Source organism: Anoplopoma fimbria, chromosome 4 (assembly GCF_027596085.1).
Source record: "Anoplopoma fimbria isolate UVic2021 breed Golden Eagle Sablefish chromosome 4, Afim_UVic_2022, whole genome shotgun sequence".
Classification (NCBI taxonomy): domain Eukaryota; kingdom Metazoa; phylum Chordata; class Actinopteri; order Perciformes; family Anoplopomatidae; genus Anoplopoma; species Anoplopoma fimbria.
In genome coordinates, this window is record NC_072452.1 from 9,190,415 (window position 1) to 9,204,591 (window position 14,177).

The 14,177-nt window shown below is 42.7% G+C and overlaps 1 protein-coding gene across 2 annotated transcripts; it reads right to left on the minus strand.

Moving 5' to 3' along the window:
* Positions 1-1,033: 1,033 nt before the first annotated feature.
* Positions 1,034-13,288, minus strand: LOC129090338 (mucin-2). Of its 2 annotated transcripts, none has more exons than XM_054597966.1 (3): positions 12,543-13,288; positions 6,121-8,183; positions 1,034-4,182 (listed from the first exon to the last, which is right to left on the minus strand). In XM_054597966.1, the coding sequence occupies exons 1-3, from the start codon at positions 12,709-12,711 to the stop codon at positions 2,977-2,979; spliced, it is 3,438 nt and encodes a 1,145-aa protein (XP_054453941.1). In that variant the 5' UTR covers positions 12,712-13,288; the 3' UTR covers positions 1,034-2,976. The 2 variants fall into 2 exon arrangements, with proteins under 2 accessions (XP_054453941.1, XP_054453940.1); XM_054597965.1 differs by lacking the exon at positions 12,543-13,288 and adding an exon at positions 10,599-10,855.
* Between the last annotated feature and the right edge of the window lie 889 nt (positions 13,289-14,177).

Below are 14,177 nucleotides of genomic sequence, written 5' to 3' on the forward strand. Positions count from 1 at the left end.
CACCTTTGTTCCCCCCCCAGCAATCCGACTGTGCCAGAATCACATCATTGTAATCACGGGATGTGAGCATCCAGACTGCATTTAGTTATTCCCTGCTGCTATGTCAAAATATCCTTTGATATGGAGATACTAGAGAGAAACTGCAGCTTTAATGTATTTTCTTCATAGTATTTTTCTTGTTTCATTTTTATACTAAGATACATTCTTGAACACAAAGAAATAGAGACCACGAGAGAATATATGACATGCTTATTTCGAGAAAACAGTTGCATGTACACAAGCAGTTCAGACAGTGTGGCCTCATTTGAACTTCTGTCTGGAGTCCTACAGATGGCAGTCTATGAACCTGTGATAAATGGGACTTTAGTTTTACTTTCACCCTGAGGAGTTGCTGTAAAGGACATTGCAGCCACCATTACTATTACCTCGAATCTGTTGTTAGTTGCCCTGACAGTAAAGCACGACATAAGATTGTAAAACCAAATAAATACGTCCTCAAATGTGCTGGGTGATCCAGTACATGTGGAAGTACCTAACTTGTGAGTCACAGGGTAGCCATCTAGTAATTATGTGGTAATTAAATCAACCTACCAACGTTTGTATTGGTATTTGCTGAAGCGAGTAAAAATAGACAATACATAATATCTCACTCCAACTACTAAACTGCATAAAAATATACAAATTCCCCTACCATACAGTTTTAATGAAGGGGCTGTTGAAGTGCATGTAGGGTTAATGTAAGGACCAGATGAAATAGGAATCCTAGTGTGAGTGGCACTGTACAGGATTACGAGTCTACAATAAGGATACATTAATTAGATAAGCAAAGGACTAATTCAACAGTATAAATGTATGTGGAAATGTGTTGCATATGACATGATGTGCATTCCATGACATGACCCATATAATGTTTCATTTTAGTACTGTATATTTAGTAAAGGAAATTACTACTTCAGCTTACAGTAATTTACCAACATTTTCAGTCCAAGCTGTTATGAAGTATTATTTAAAAAAAGACAATACATTATTCAAAGTTCACTTTTTATTATGCATTAATTTTCAGACATCATACAGTTTTGAAATGAGAGACAAAATTGCAGTATTGAAAAAACAAAAAAACAATCATCCCCCATCTAAAAAAAGTACAATGATATTTTTTCGGTGTTTGAGGATGTCAGCGCCGTGCAGTTTGTCCAGAGGTGACCCAAGTTGAAACCAATCCATGACAGTAATAGGCTTAAACCTGCTGAAGGAGCCAGGTCCCCCTGTAGCAGGTGTCCCTGTCACTCAACAGACAGACAGAAGTAAATATTTAGAAATGTGCTGAGGCTTTTGACCTTCGTGTCAGGGAGTGAAGGAATGATCTGTTGTGTGTGCTGGTTCAGGACTGGGAAAGATGCAAATGGTGTGAAAAGAAAGCCAGATGTGGTGTGAAGTCAGGGTTTAAAGCTATAATTTCCACCATCAAGTAAATGTATTTATTTGCGCAAGAATGTACTCATTGTTATTTATTTGCTGGTTCTATTTTTGAATGATACGTTCGAGCAAGTCAAGTTTTAAACAATGCCTATTTAGCCATTGAAATGGAATGAACATAAGTGCAAATCAAGTATAAAAAGAAACTTCAGAAGTTAAAGAGAATGTATTTAAAAGAGATATGTATGTATTTAAAATACAATCCATTGATCTTATCCTTTTCCCACACCTAAATTAATATCTCACATCATACAACATACTTCTAACCTTTTTTAAACAACGCTTTGTTGTACCTTCTCTGGCATACACATTTGCTCCTGAACCTCATCCAAGGTTTTTTTTGTGCCTGTACAGACACAAAATATGTTAATTTGTTCCTCACGAAAGACATTACAGGTGCTCTGCAAAAGCCACAAACCTTTGGCATGCAAACGTTGTTCTCCAATATGAATATTACAATCAATATGCCATTACATTTGCACGTTGACAGCTAATATTTGTTCATTGAATTGTTCATCAGCAATGTTTAAACATTAGCGCAAAACCCTTTGAAATCTCCTCCTGAATCATGGGAACAGTGTTTGGTTGAACAGGTGCGTCAATGCCTCATCAAACCTTCACTTAACTATTCATCTCCTTGTCCCCTCGTCGTTCTCTTTCAATCTGTCTATTCAGCTTACATTCATTTTAGCAAACGCAGTACATAAAGTAACATATAACATACGTACAAACAAACGCTGTTTATTGTTTTGATTATTGCACTGATATAATAATGCATAGGATTTATTTGAAATTGATTAAAATGGATAATAAACCGTAGTGAATACTGTGACCCTGTATGATAATGTAGATAGCATGTGTGATGGAAACTCATTTTACCCAGTATAATCTAAATCATTACTCATTGTATGGTTAAACTTGATCCCTTTCTAATGCAATAAGAATGCTTTACACAAAGTACTGCACAGTCCAATGAGCTATATATGTACTCATTACTCATTCAATATGTGTCTTCTATGCCCTACTTTTAAGGTCTCTTCCCATTTTGACTTGCATCAGACCAGCAAACATAATTATTATTCATTGATAACATTAAAAACTGATTAACTTAAAAGCCATTTAACTTGAACAGCGGCTATGAGTGTATATTTGTTGTGCAAGTGTAGAAAGTATAACATTAACTGAAGTGAATTCAATTATATTTGTTTGCTGTATTTTTTGTTCTTTTTTGGTATTAAAAAAGCGTACAAGCCACAGCAACTGCGTTATGTCAGAAGCTTGTTCTTGTCAGTCCTTGCTATGAAAGTGAGTCATATAAAATACTGTTACTACCTTGATACAACATTTACCATTGTTCAGGATCAGTTTTTCAACGTTACAGAAAGGCATCTTCTCTTAGTCTGATGAAATGCCATCAGAATCTCTCTAACTGGTTGATCCCAATGCCCCAAAAGTCTATGAAAACTGAAATCATGCTTTGATTGTCTTCCTGTAACACCCTCACAGGTCAGTGGAGACGGAGCTCCTCTTCACCCTCAGGCTACTGCCCCAGCCTCGGGGACAGGTGTTGTAGGAGTGCAAGCCAGGTGATCGGAGGCCCGAATCCTCAGACTCAACAGAGGCATCAGAGTCGGTGAGGGAGCGAGTGTTGTAGAGCCTCACAGGGGAGCAGATCCTCTGTGATGGGGTTGGAGGTGGGCTGGTGAAGGTAGGGGACTGGGCACCATATCCCCGCGACTGGAAAGGGCTGATGGGTGGTTTGTGACAGTCGTAGCCATGGTGGGAATTTCCCAGAGGTGAGATGGGGAGGCTGTGACCGCCCAGTGCTCCAGGGGAGGGGCTGTTTTTACGTTTGGCTGCATTGATTATGTTCTTAGCCAGGAGGCGGTGGTTGGCTTTAGAGTCTGGGTTATTAACATTGGGGGACATGCAGCGACTGTCTTTGGGTGGGGGAACGGGAGAGGTGGCAGAGGAGGTGTACAGAGGTTTAGTGGCCTGGAAGGACAAACTGGTCTGAGAAAGTGCAGGTGACTGGGAACGTGAGCCCCAAGGAGGAGAGACAGGACATGTGGCTGTAGATGTTTGGGTTGGTCTGGAAGTAGGGACAAAGGAAATGGTGGAAGACTGGGTACTTTGGCTCACCATAGGGGACTGGCATCTTGATCCCCAAGGAGGAGAGCGTTGGGATGTAGCTGTAATTGTTTGGGAGGGTCTGGATGTGGACATTGAAGTGACAGTGGAGGACTGGGTATGCTGGCTTACCATTGGGGAATGGCATCTTGAACCCCAAGGAGGAGAAAGAGGGGAAGTAGTTGTAGATGTTTGGGAGGGTCTGAAACCAGCATGGGAGGACTGGCTGTTCTGGCTCACCATCGGGGATTGACATCTTGAACCCCAAGGAGGAGAGCGTGGAGAGGTGGCTGTAGATGTTTGAGAGGGTCTGGATGTTGAAGTGGAGCTAACAGTGGATAACTGGATATTCTGACTGGCCATAGGGGATTGGCATCTTGTACCCCTGGCAGAGGATACAGGGGAAGTGACTTGTCGGCTAAAGATGGTGTTGGAGGGCCGATCAGTTTGGAGGCTGGGAGTCCAGGTCCCAGCGGCGGGGCCATCCGGGCTGCTGAAACTTCTGTTGAGGCTGGGCATCCTGGTGGGCGTGGGAGTCTCACTTGGGGTTTCCACTTGGGAGGAATCTTTTGGTGTCTGTTGGCAAATAATGTATTTTAGATACTTGGAAACATACATTAAATACAGCTTGCTATATAATAGACATGTTAGTATAATTATAGTAAATAAATGTCCTCATTAAGTTAATTCTAAGGTTTTGATTTAACCATGACAAAATGTTTTGTTCTGCATAAATTCTCAAAAGCACTATATTTTACAGTTAAACAGACGCTAACCCCAACCAATAAGACACATTTTAATAATACTAAGTATATACACAAAGTGTATTTGTTTTGGTCAAATAGTATCAATGTTTTAAATCTAAGCCCTAGTGGCATTTAGGTCATCTCCAAGTATCCCCTTCTTCTTCAATAAGCCTCGCTGCCAGCACACATAGGCCAGGTCTTTAGTGTCTCTCTCAGGTTACTGTCATCTGGTCGTCCTGAGGTGGCTAACCTTTACGGGGATATGAAGTTACTCGACTAAAGCAAGAGTAGCATTCCAACTTATGCATATAGTACTTAAGAGAAAACTATCTCCACTGGTGGTAATAATATGAAGACTGTTTTCAGTGTTGAACTGCAAGGCTCAGTGTCCTGAGAACATAAGATTAATGTTGCTGGTCAAATCTCAAAATTTCAGGGCATCTGTGAAAAAACAAAGTCAAAAGTCTAACTATTTGTCTGAAGACCAACAAGAACAAGGGGCACGTCTTAACATGAACATACATAACTCAAATTATTATTAAAGTGTAAAACATCTTGCAATGGCAAGAATAATGATTTAAATTGAATTGTCACATACTAAGTTCCAAAATAGATATGTCTTCTGTTGCAGATGATCTATAATAACATTTATAAGTGTGGTCAGGCGATTGCAGTGATAGGAAGAGAGCCAGGAAAAGTGAAATAACAAACACTAAACAGTGAAATTAATGATCGAAAGAAGCCAGTGAGGTCAGGAAATGAGAAAAAGGAGAAGGAAGTCACAGCAGAGTGTTAGCACAAAGTTTTAATCAGAGAAGGAAAGACTCTAACACACAAAGATCAATCATCACAGACAGAATAAAAGCAGAAGAGAGCAGTGAATCAAAGTTTATGAAATGGAACAAACATAAACTCAGTAGTCTAAAACAACAGTGATTTATAATGTCCTGTGAAAAAATACCTTTGGAATTACTGCTCAAAGTCACAAATACAATACATGTGTAGGTTCGTGATGCAAATTAGTGTGCAGCCTGTAGTTTGAAACATCAAAGAATCCAAGTACACAACATATATTTATGTAGAAAACGCTGCAAAGCAGAGTAAATTACCCTGAAGACATAAAGACATAAAAGGAGTTCTTTCACTGCAACTTTCATGTCAGTGAGCAGCATTAAATTGCAAATCATAGATCATAAAGCAGATGCCAGACCATCTGTTAAAGTGCTTTGTCGAGCAGCATCCCCTGGTGCCCACAGAATTCGGAGACAAAGTGGAAAAAGTGTGAGGTTGTTTCTCATCACATTTTAAAACTTACTGAAAATGGATTTATTTGAAGGCTAACGTTATAAGCGGCTTTGGGTATAGAATTTATCTGATTACTTCCAGGCATATTTTCATTTTCACTGAGAGTAATTACCGCTGCTTATTTGTTTCTCACTGTAGAAAAATATATAATTAAAAATCACTGAACAATTAAGGCGAATTCACTGAGATAATTTAGTTAGGAACAGAAAAGGTCTCACCCTTACTGCAATTATAATTGCGTTTCTTATACATCAATTGCTTTCTGACCCATGGGATACACATACAAATATTCCACTCCATTTCATACCTACAATACAAGAGATAGTACTAGAAGAAGGCACGAGTTGAGCAAAAGAGTGCAGAAAACTGTAAAGTTAAGCCCTACTAAAAACAGTTTCAGTTTTTTAACCATCCCTCGGATTAAAGACATTTTCTAAAAATGGTACAGAGAGGGTCTCCACACCTGTGGCGCGATCCCTGCCTTCTTGGCAGAAAACGTGGGCCTCGGCGCCTGGACCCCTGACCGAGGAGAGGACACTCGCTCTGGAGAAAAGGCCGCCATAGGAGAGCTGATCCTCGGCTCCCCGTAGGCCGGATCTGGACGATATTCTGCTCCGCCTCTTGTGGGGCTGAGAGGCAGCTGTCGAGACATACACTGGGCACTGAAGTGAGAAGGAGGGTTATTTGGTAAGGAAGCCTTTCTAGAGAAAGACTGGGTAGACATCAGGTTCTTGGACTGTGGTGCTCCTTTGGGTAGGGCACTAAGGGGGTCTTTGACTGGGTTAAGGATGAAGAGGGACGAGGAAAGCTGGTAGGGTCGGTGCCTTGACAGGTCCATCTCTATCTGGGAGCAACCATTTTCCAAAGGAGGGGGCTCTGGAATTGGCTCTGGTGCTGGAGCTTTTTGCCTTGGTTTTGGCTTGACTGCTTGTTCGGCTTTTAGGTTCTCTGAAAGCTGAGCGCTCATGTCAGAGTTTTTAGCGATGGCCTTGACCCTGCCGGGCATGTTTGATGGGTACACCCAAGATGGTGGCAGAGACATCGTGGGAGAAGGAGACCTCATTTGTCCTGCATTTTGCTTCTCAACGACGTATTTCTCCATCCTGGACTGACGCTTGACAAACAGCTCAGCCCCCTTTCCTGATACATTGGTGAGGGTCTGCTCTGGCCTGTGCTCTTCCCTTGGACGGGTCCTGGAGGTCTTGAGGCAGGAAGCCCATTCCGGAGCTCTCGCCTCCTCGACCCTGTCCTCTTCCTTGGCGAGGAAGTTGGATGCCTCCGCCCCCAGCGCCAGCAACTCTTCTTCGGATGCTGGCTCAGGCACAGATCTATGTCCATGCTTCTTCCTTTCATCCACCCCTTGTACGAGAGAGAGCAGCTCAGGGTTCGGAGCTACCACTGTCTTCTCTTTGAATGTGAACATTGACTTCCTATTTCCCCTTCTAGCAGCACCCTCCTCAAGTATTCCTGTTTTGATTGGTGTTATCGGCTTCCTCTCTCCAGCAGGCTGAGGAACGAAGGTGGAGGGCTTTGGGGCCGTGGGAGGGCCATAATGGGGCATGGGTGGGTACTGAGACACAGAAGACACGGGGAGCTGGGGTGGTGCATTGAAGGAAGGAGACATAACAGGAGACATCGGAGGTGGACCGGAGTAGTAGGTCTGGGGAGGTTGGTTTGTAAAGGAAGGAAGAGGAGGCGTGGGATATGACGGAGGCGGAGGTGGAGGTGGAGGTGAGAACGCAGAAGGTTGAGGGGCAGAGAAAGCAGGGAGAGGAGGAGTGGCATAGGAAGGAGGAGGGGGGATGCCCATGACAGGGCTGAGCGCCTCTGGGGACTGCACCGTCAGCGGTGAGAAAAAGGGCCTGGCAGTTCGATTGATGATGGTGCTTGTCTGCTTGGATGTGGGCACAGACACCCTCTCAGTTCCAGAGGTACTCTGACAGCCATTATGAAGCTTTCCGGGGGGAGCTGGCCCCGTGTGGCCCCCATGTGTGTCTGCCTCCCCTCCATCATGTCCCATCAGAGCTGGATCAGTATTATTACTTCCAGGGGGAATCTCATGGATTTGATCTCTTGCCTCTTCCTCTTCCTCCTGCTCTTCCTTGACAGGGAGGAAATGTCTCTCTTGGATAACAATTACCTCCATGTCGTCTCCCTTGTGAAATTCCTTACCTGGCTCCTCCATGATATCACCCACTGAATGTACACTCACAGGTGGTGACGAGAGAGGCTTGGTAGAGCTATTCTTAAAGTTCAGGTCTCTATCCTTTTCTTCAGAGCTTCTCTCTGCCCATGTTATTTTGTTAGATGAAGGGTCTGTTATCACATTCTCAGCTTTGTCCCCCCGTGACCCCTCTCCACAGCTTTCGAGCGTGAAGGCGCTGACCCTCTGTTTGCGCCGGTTGAAGAGCTGCACGCCTCTGGAGCTGGAGTTGGATGGGACGTTGAGCTGAGCAGCGATGATCTGACTCCTGACGCGAGCCTCCTTTAGCTCCTTCTCTGATAAACTGGCGCTCCTGGTCAGATCTGGAGTGAAAGAGACAGTAAAAAGCATGATCAATGAGAGGCAGCACACATGGGATTTTGCCTTTATACATAACAGAGATGTTCAATAAATTTTAAAAGGAGTCCTAATTCTGAAGGACTTAACAATGTGCTGCATCTGCTGTTCAGTGTTCAAGCATAGACAACTCCCTCAACATCTAATTAAAACTCACCAAACCGCTTTTAATGTACAAATAGAGAGAACCAGCAAGGACAAATGTTTTAACAAGTCTGAGATTAAATATTCTCTTTTAAAAACCCACAAAATAGTTTCTGCACCATATGGTTTTGATAGCTCTTTACAGTCCTTTTGATTACAACCAATCCAGCAAGAAAAATACGGCTTTGTGGACACTTGACTCAGCAGAGTGGAGCTGTAGACAAAGAACTAGCAGACGCAAGGCAAAGAAACATTTTAATAAGCTTGTTGAAGTTAATAAAAAGATCTACATCAATGTCTCCGACAGTACTAAAGAAGTTGTTGTCAGTTTTGTCCAACACTGATGTTGCAGGTTTGCTGATTGCCTTGAAACATGGCTATGTTACCATTGAAGGTTTGTTTTTTAAGCTTAAGAGCTCCAGCAGGCAGCGGAGCTATTTCCTCTGCCATCTGCAGTAGTCCCTCCCTGAGCATTCCTCCACCGCTGAGAAAACTCCCTGCCTGAGCTTCCAACATGCCTTTGGTTTCTCTCTGTAGTTAATTTGTGCAATACTGCCACTCAAACCCTTAATAGACCATTTTTACAATCTAAGGTTCCCAAAAATGACATCTTCCGACTGCAGTCTATAAACATACTATACAATCAAGTGTTCCCATCTTAAATATAGTCTCTACATCACGCTTCAAAGTTAACTAGAGGAAAATCAAAGCTGCATTTCAGAATAAAAACATTCAGTTACAGATTCTCTAATGGAAATTTTAAAGGAGAAGAACTGGTTGTGGTGTCACTGATATATTATAAGTTATGTAAATATGATTGGTGGGAAATATGCAACGTCTCATTGGCACAGCCATAGACTCTCTCGTCATTTAATAAGGTGACGGATCCAAGCAGCTACATTATTTGATCTAATCATGTGCCAATCACAATAATTATGCGTAAATCAATCCCTTGTAAAGCTTTGCTATAGATCTTATTCTGCATAAGAATAAGATTTTTCCTGGCACGGAGAGTAAGGCTAACATGATCCGTCCCCCAGTAAAAAGGAATAATATGCGTCTGTCATTAATTTTACAGACTTTCAGTCTGCCCTCACAGTAATTGAATTAACTCTTTGTAGGTAACCCATCATTCCTTTTACATAAACCAATACAAAGTCCTTATAGCATACATTTTTTTACATTTTAGGGACTGTAAGGGCTATGTGGATGATAAACATTTGCGGTGCATTAAGATGCACAAAATGACACCCTTTGATGATGACAGTGGTTATGTCTGCAAGGAAATATATCAATATCAGCATCAACTATGGTATATCCCTCAACCTGACACTGACGGATGAAAAGAGGAAATTACACTATTAGAGGGAGATATATCAACCACCTTACATATTTGTGTCAGCAATATAGTAAGGATGGAAGTGTGATCACACAACCCTTAAAACAAGCAGACCTCTCACAGCTATTGGCATGGCCGTAAATCACCTTCCTTTATAGACTGCAGCAAAAACCTACCACACAGGTATTCTCTGTATACTCAGCACCTTTTATCAACATGGGTGGGGATACCACTACAGGTCCCATTTTTTATTAGCTATTTCATTTTTATAATCCAGGGCCACCTGGATACATCAGAGTCAGAGCAGTGAGGCTTGAAATGAAATGTCCCCTCACTGTAAACGTCTACCTCTAGTGGGAGCCAGACTGGTCAGCACGGAGCACGCATGCAGGTGCAAATCATGAACATAATAATGAAAAAAAGTTATACTCTTTTTTAAAAATGTGTACTTTTTGTTCATGGCTTTCAGTGAATTTGTGAGTAATGTCTAGAAAACTTTGGTTATTATCTGAATAAATGACACCAACCACTAAGTCATTGCATTTCCAGTAAAATCTATAAAGATGTTAATATTTAATAAATAAACGGAGATATATATGATGCTCTCTTTCATTTACAGCGCATATTACAGAAGTCAGAAGAAACTGATGACACAGAAAGGTTAAAAAGTCCGACAGACTTCGGTTATAACTTTTTGATTTAAGAGAGGAAAAATAAAAATCCCCTAAAGTTTATGGACGGTAGTCGATGTCTGCAGTTACTAAAACAACACGCTGCTTATAACCAGCAGCATTTCCTCACAATGCAGCCAGTCACAAGCTGTTCCTCAGGTTGCTGTAAAACACCCCGAAGTTAAACGAAACTTTGATTTATCTTAATGTAGCGGCCGATCCCTTACCTTTTTCATGTTCGGATTCAGAGCTCCGCTGTTTTGCTGTACTTCCACAAGAGTTTTCAATATAACTGCGCCTTATAGTTTCACACCCCCCTTTCTGTAGAGAGACACGGGATCGGATTTCTGTTTCCCTGCAGCCCGGCACACAGACAGGCAGACAGGGAGGGAGGTGGTCCGTGGCTGTGCTGTCTGTCATTCAGCCTCCAGCTCTTTTTCACTTTTTTTTTTCTTTTTTTTTTTCAAATCACCACCCACCTCCAGGTCTTTCCTACTAATTACAAAAACAGAGACATGCCTCTGAGTAAAGAGCTCAGGGCTTTTGCTGCAAAACGCATTGATGTTTTTAGCACTCAGACTGAACTTTGTTTTGACAGTTCTGGAGAAGGTATCCAATCAATGAGGAGTATTGAGCGGCTTATCTCTGTCTAATGTCCTCTGATGGGAAGGGAAGTGTCAGACCCTTGTTGCAGTCTTTGAAGTGGAAAGGGATACCAGCGATAAAAACGTGCGTATGGATTAGATTACTGAGACTCCACAGATCCAGTACGTGACCTCTGCCTCCCTCTGTGTCTGTCTGGATATCCAAATGTAAGTGTGTGATTATTGAGCCCTCTCCCCAACCGAGTGTCTGCCCTCCCTGAACCCTCCGGGCCCTAAGCTCCAGCCTGCAAGGGCAATATAGGAATTTCCTGTCCTCCAGCAGAGGCAAAACTCAGCCCTCAGCAATGATGCAAGAGCCTCCACATTTATCTGCCCCCCCCCTTTTCTATATAACTCATCCCTCTGCTCTCTCCGGCCCAGCCCCTCATCCCTGCGTGGGTGAGAGCAGCGGCATACTCACCCCGCAGCCGAAGGATTTAAATCAGGGGGCCAACCCTGCATTTGTGTATCAAAGGTCAGATTACCCTGTCGGATGTTATCTTTCTCCGGGCGATGGCTGCGGGGGGAGTGGGATGACAGCACCGGCCCCCGTGGGTGATGTGTGAAGCGGTATGGAAAGACGAGGATTAACAGGGGTCCTGGGATCTTCCACAACTGAGTCTGACTTAAACTCTTAGTGGATCCCGTGAGGGGAATAAAAGACCAGGCTCTGCTGCTTATACTGATACTTTTCTGTGTTCAGGAAGGTCTCTGCAGAGGTGTAGTCGACTATTAACTGTGCCTCTGTGTTGTTTCTGGTGGTCTGTGCTGTATTTGAGGAAACTAATTAGTGAGTAATGAGTGACGGGAACAGTGTTGGAGGAGCAGAGGCTATAGATCTATATCAGGGACAGTTATCTGATTGCCATGACCTTCCTGTTAAACTTCCTCACATTCCAATGTCTTTGAAAACTGCCTCTGACAGACCTTTCACAGCCCAGAGGTAATTATCTTTCCAGCTAAGTATTGTTTCAGTGTTTTTCCATTTTTCCATTTAATGACAAAATGTTGTTGGTGTTATTATGGAGTGTGAGCTCATCTTTTTTTCTTACTTACTGGGGTTTGTCAGCTTTGAAAGTAATAAGAAGGGTCTGAAGAAGTTTCCAGAAACAGCTTTTGCCACAAGTTAGCTCGATTTCCTCAGTGGCTGTGTTTTATATTAAGACTGGCTTTTAGCAATGATGCATGATTGCATTTCCATAGCTGTTGGGGGCAGCCTGTATTTGTACGGCATGGAAACAGATGTTTCACAGAGAGCCTCACTGTGTCAAGTTGCACTGAGGAGGCAGGGCTGCCTGTTTTCTCTATTTGCTATCTACTCCTCTAAGTTATAGGTCTTCTGATATGATGATATACTGCAGTTTAAGCCATAATGTAGCATTAAGGCAGAGATACAAACAACCCACTGCAAACGTATTTACAACTACATTGTTGTGTTGTGAAGTAACAGAGTAACAATACCGTCTCTTGCTGCTGCTCAGTCTCCCCCAAATAAGGACAGCAAATGCCAGATAAACAAACACTTACTTGTTTTCCGGCTCATCTGTTCTTTGTTGAATCCTGCTGTCTCCCATGATGCATTGCACTCTGTCCCAGGAGTGTGTGTGTTGTGTGTTGCCTGGAGAGGTTTTCTCAATCCTCCTGGACTCCAGCTCACTCCCCTCCTGATAGAAGTATGTCCCTTCTCCATTTCCATCGCTACTCAAGGTAAAACGTTTCTTCTCGCAGCAGAAGCAAAAGCCCTCCACAGGGGGATGTCTGCGTGTTTCGTTCCAGTCAGCTCAATCTTCTTTCCTGATGAGAGGAAACTGTCGGTGCAGTTGTGGAGATGGAAGTTTTAGTCCTCGCTGGCAGGCAGTGAATATGTTTTGAAATGCAAGAACACACACAAAAAGGGACAAGGGAAAGGAGTAGCTCAGCTTTCCAAGTTGCTGCTTCCGGTCGTGGCTCCACTTTCAGCAATAATCCTTCCACATGTTGTCCTGTAGTCAGCCAGAATTTGACGGAAAAAGTGTGCTCTTACTCATGAAGTATTATTCTCGAACTAACGGGACCTCCCAGGAGGGTCAGCTCAGATGCGCCTTGGATGAGTTCCCATGGACAACTGCCACAAAAATTGCACAAGTTTGTTGTGCTCTGTTGGAATTCTGGCAAAGAGGGCTGAGAAACAGTCCGGTCTTCTCTATTTGCATCCCTCTAATACTCCTTGTTCTTCTTTCCCAGACGTTGCTTTTCTTCCTCTGCTATTTTGGTCACCAAAACATGCTTTTCGTCTGCACCCCAATCTCCAGCCTGCAGATTATTTTTCTTTCGGAGAAAAGGATCTGCCCTTTATCTTGGAGATCATAACTCCACAGTGACGTGAAGGGGAACTGTGTATATGGCAGCTTCCTGCTGTTAGGTGCATGTGAGGAATAACATTTCACTCTGAAAGGTCATTCCAGAGACTGCTTTGTATTCAGAACTCCAATGTATTCAATTAAAGTTGCTTTATTCTGGTGTTCTGTTATTCCTCATACATTAAAGCCAGCCTCAGCCTCTGAAGGCAGGATAATCAATTCTGTTGTTTTGTTTATTCACAAAACCGCAATTGAGAGGGAAGGTTTTTATTTCTTCTGGTGGTAGTTTTGATTAATACTGAAATGCATCGGCACACTAGGGCTAAGAATTTGTCATGAATGCAGTAATTCTGTGGTTAGCAGCTGCGCCATTTAAATTTGATTTTTGTTTGTTTTGCTGCTTATAGGAAAGATTTGATGTGTTCTCATTGTTCACAGGGTTTGCAAAAATATGTTTTAGTTTTGCAGACAAAGCTTCAGATAAATGGATGACAGGTTGCTGTTCTTTATCCAGTATTCCTCTCTGTGTCCATTTTCTGTCCAGAACCACCTGTAAGAAAGAGAAATATACAGGTTAAGATTCTGTTATGCAAACTTTTCGTCAATTGTGTTATTTAAATGCGACATTTGCAAAGACAAAAGCTGGATGTTGCGTCTACCCACAAACTTCGGCAAAAACGGCAGCTTTGTGCAAACAGCTGGAACAAGAATCACACTCAATATTCCATCATCGCCCTTTGTGTTTTAAACCCAATACTTTATACAGGATATAAAATATATAAGCAGTCCAAAATACCTGACGCTGCAGTCTGCAGTTTTTAAA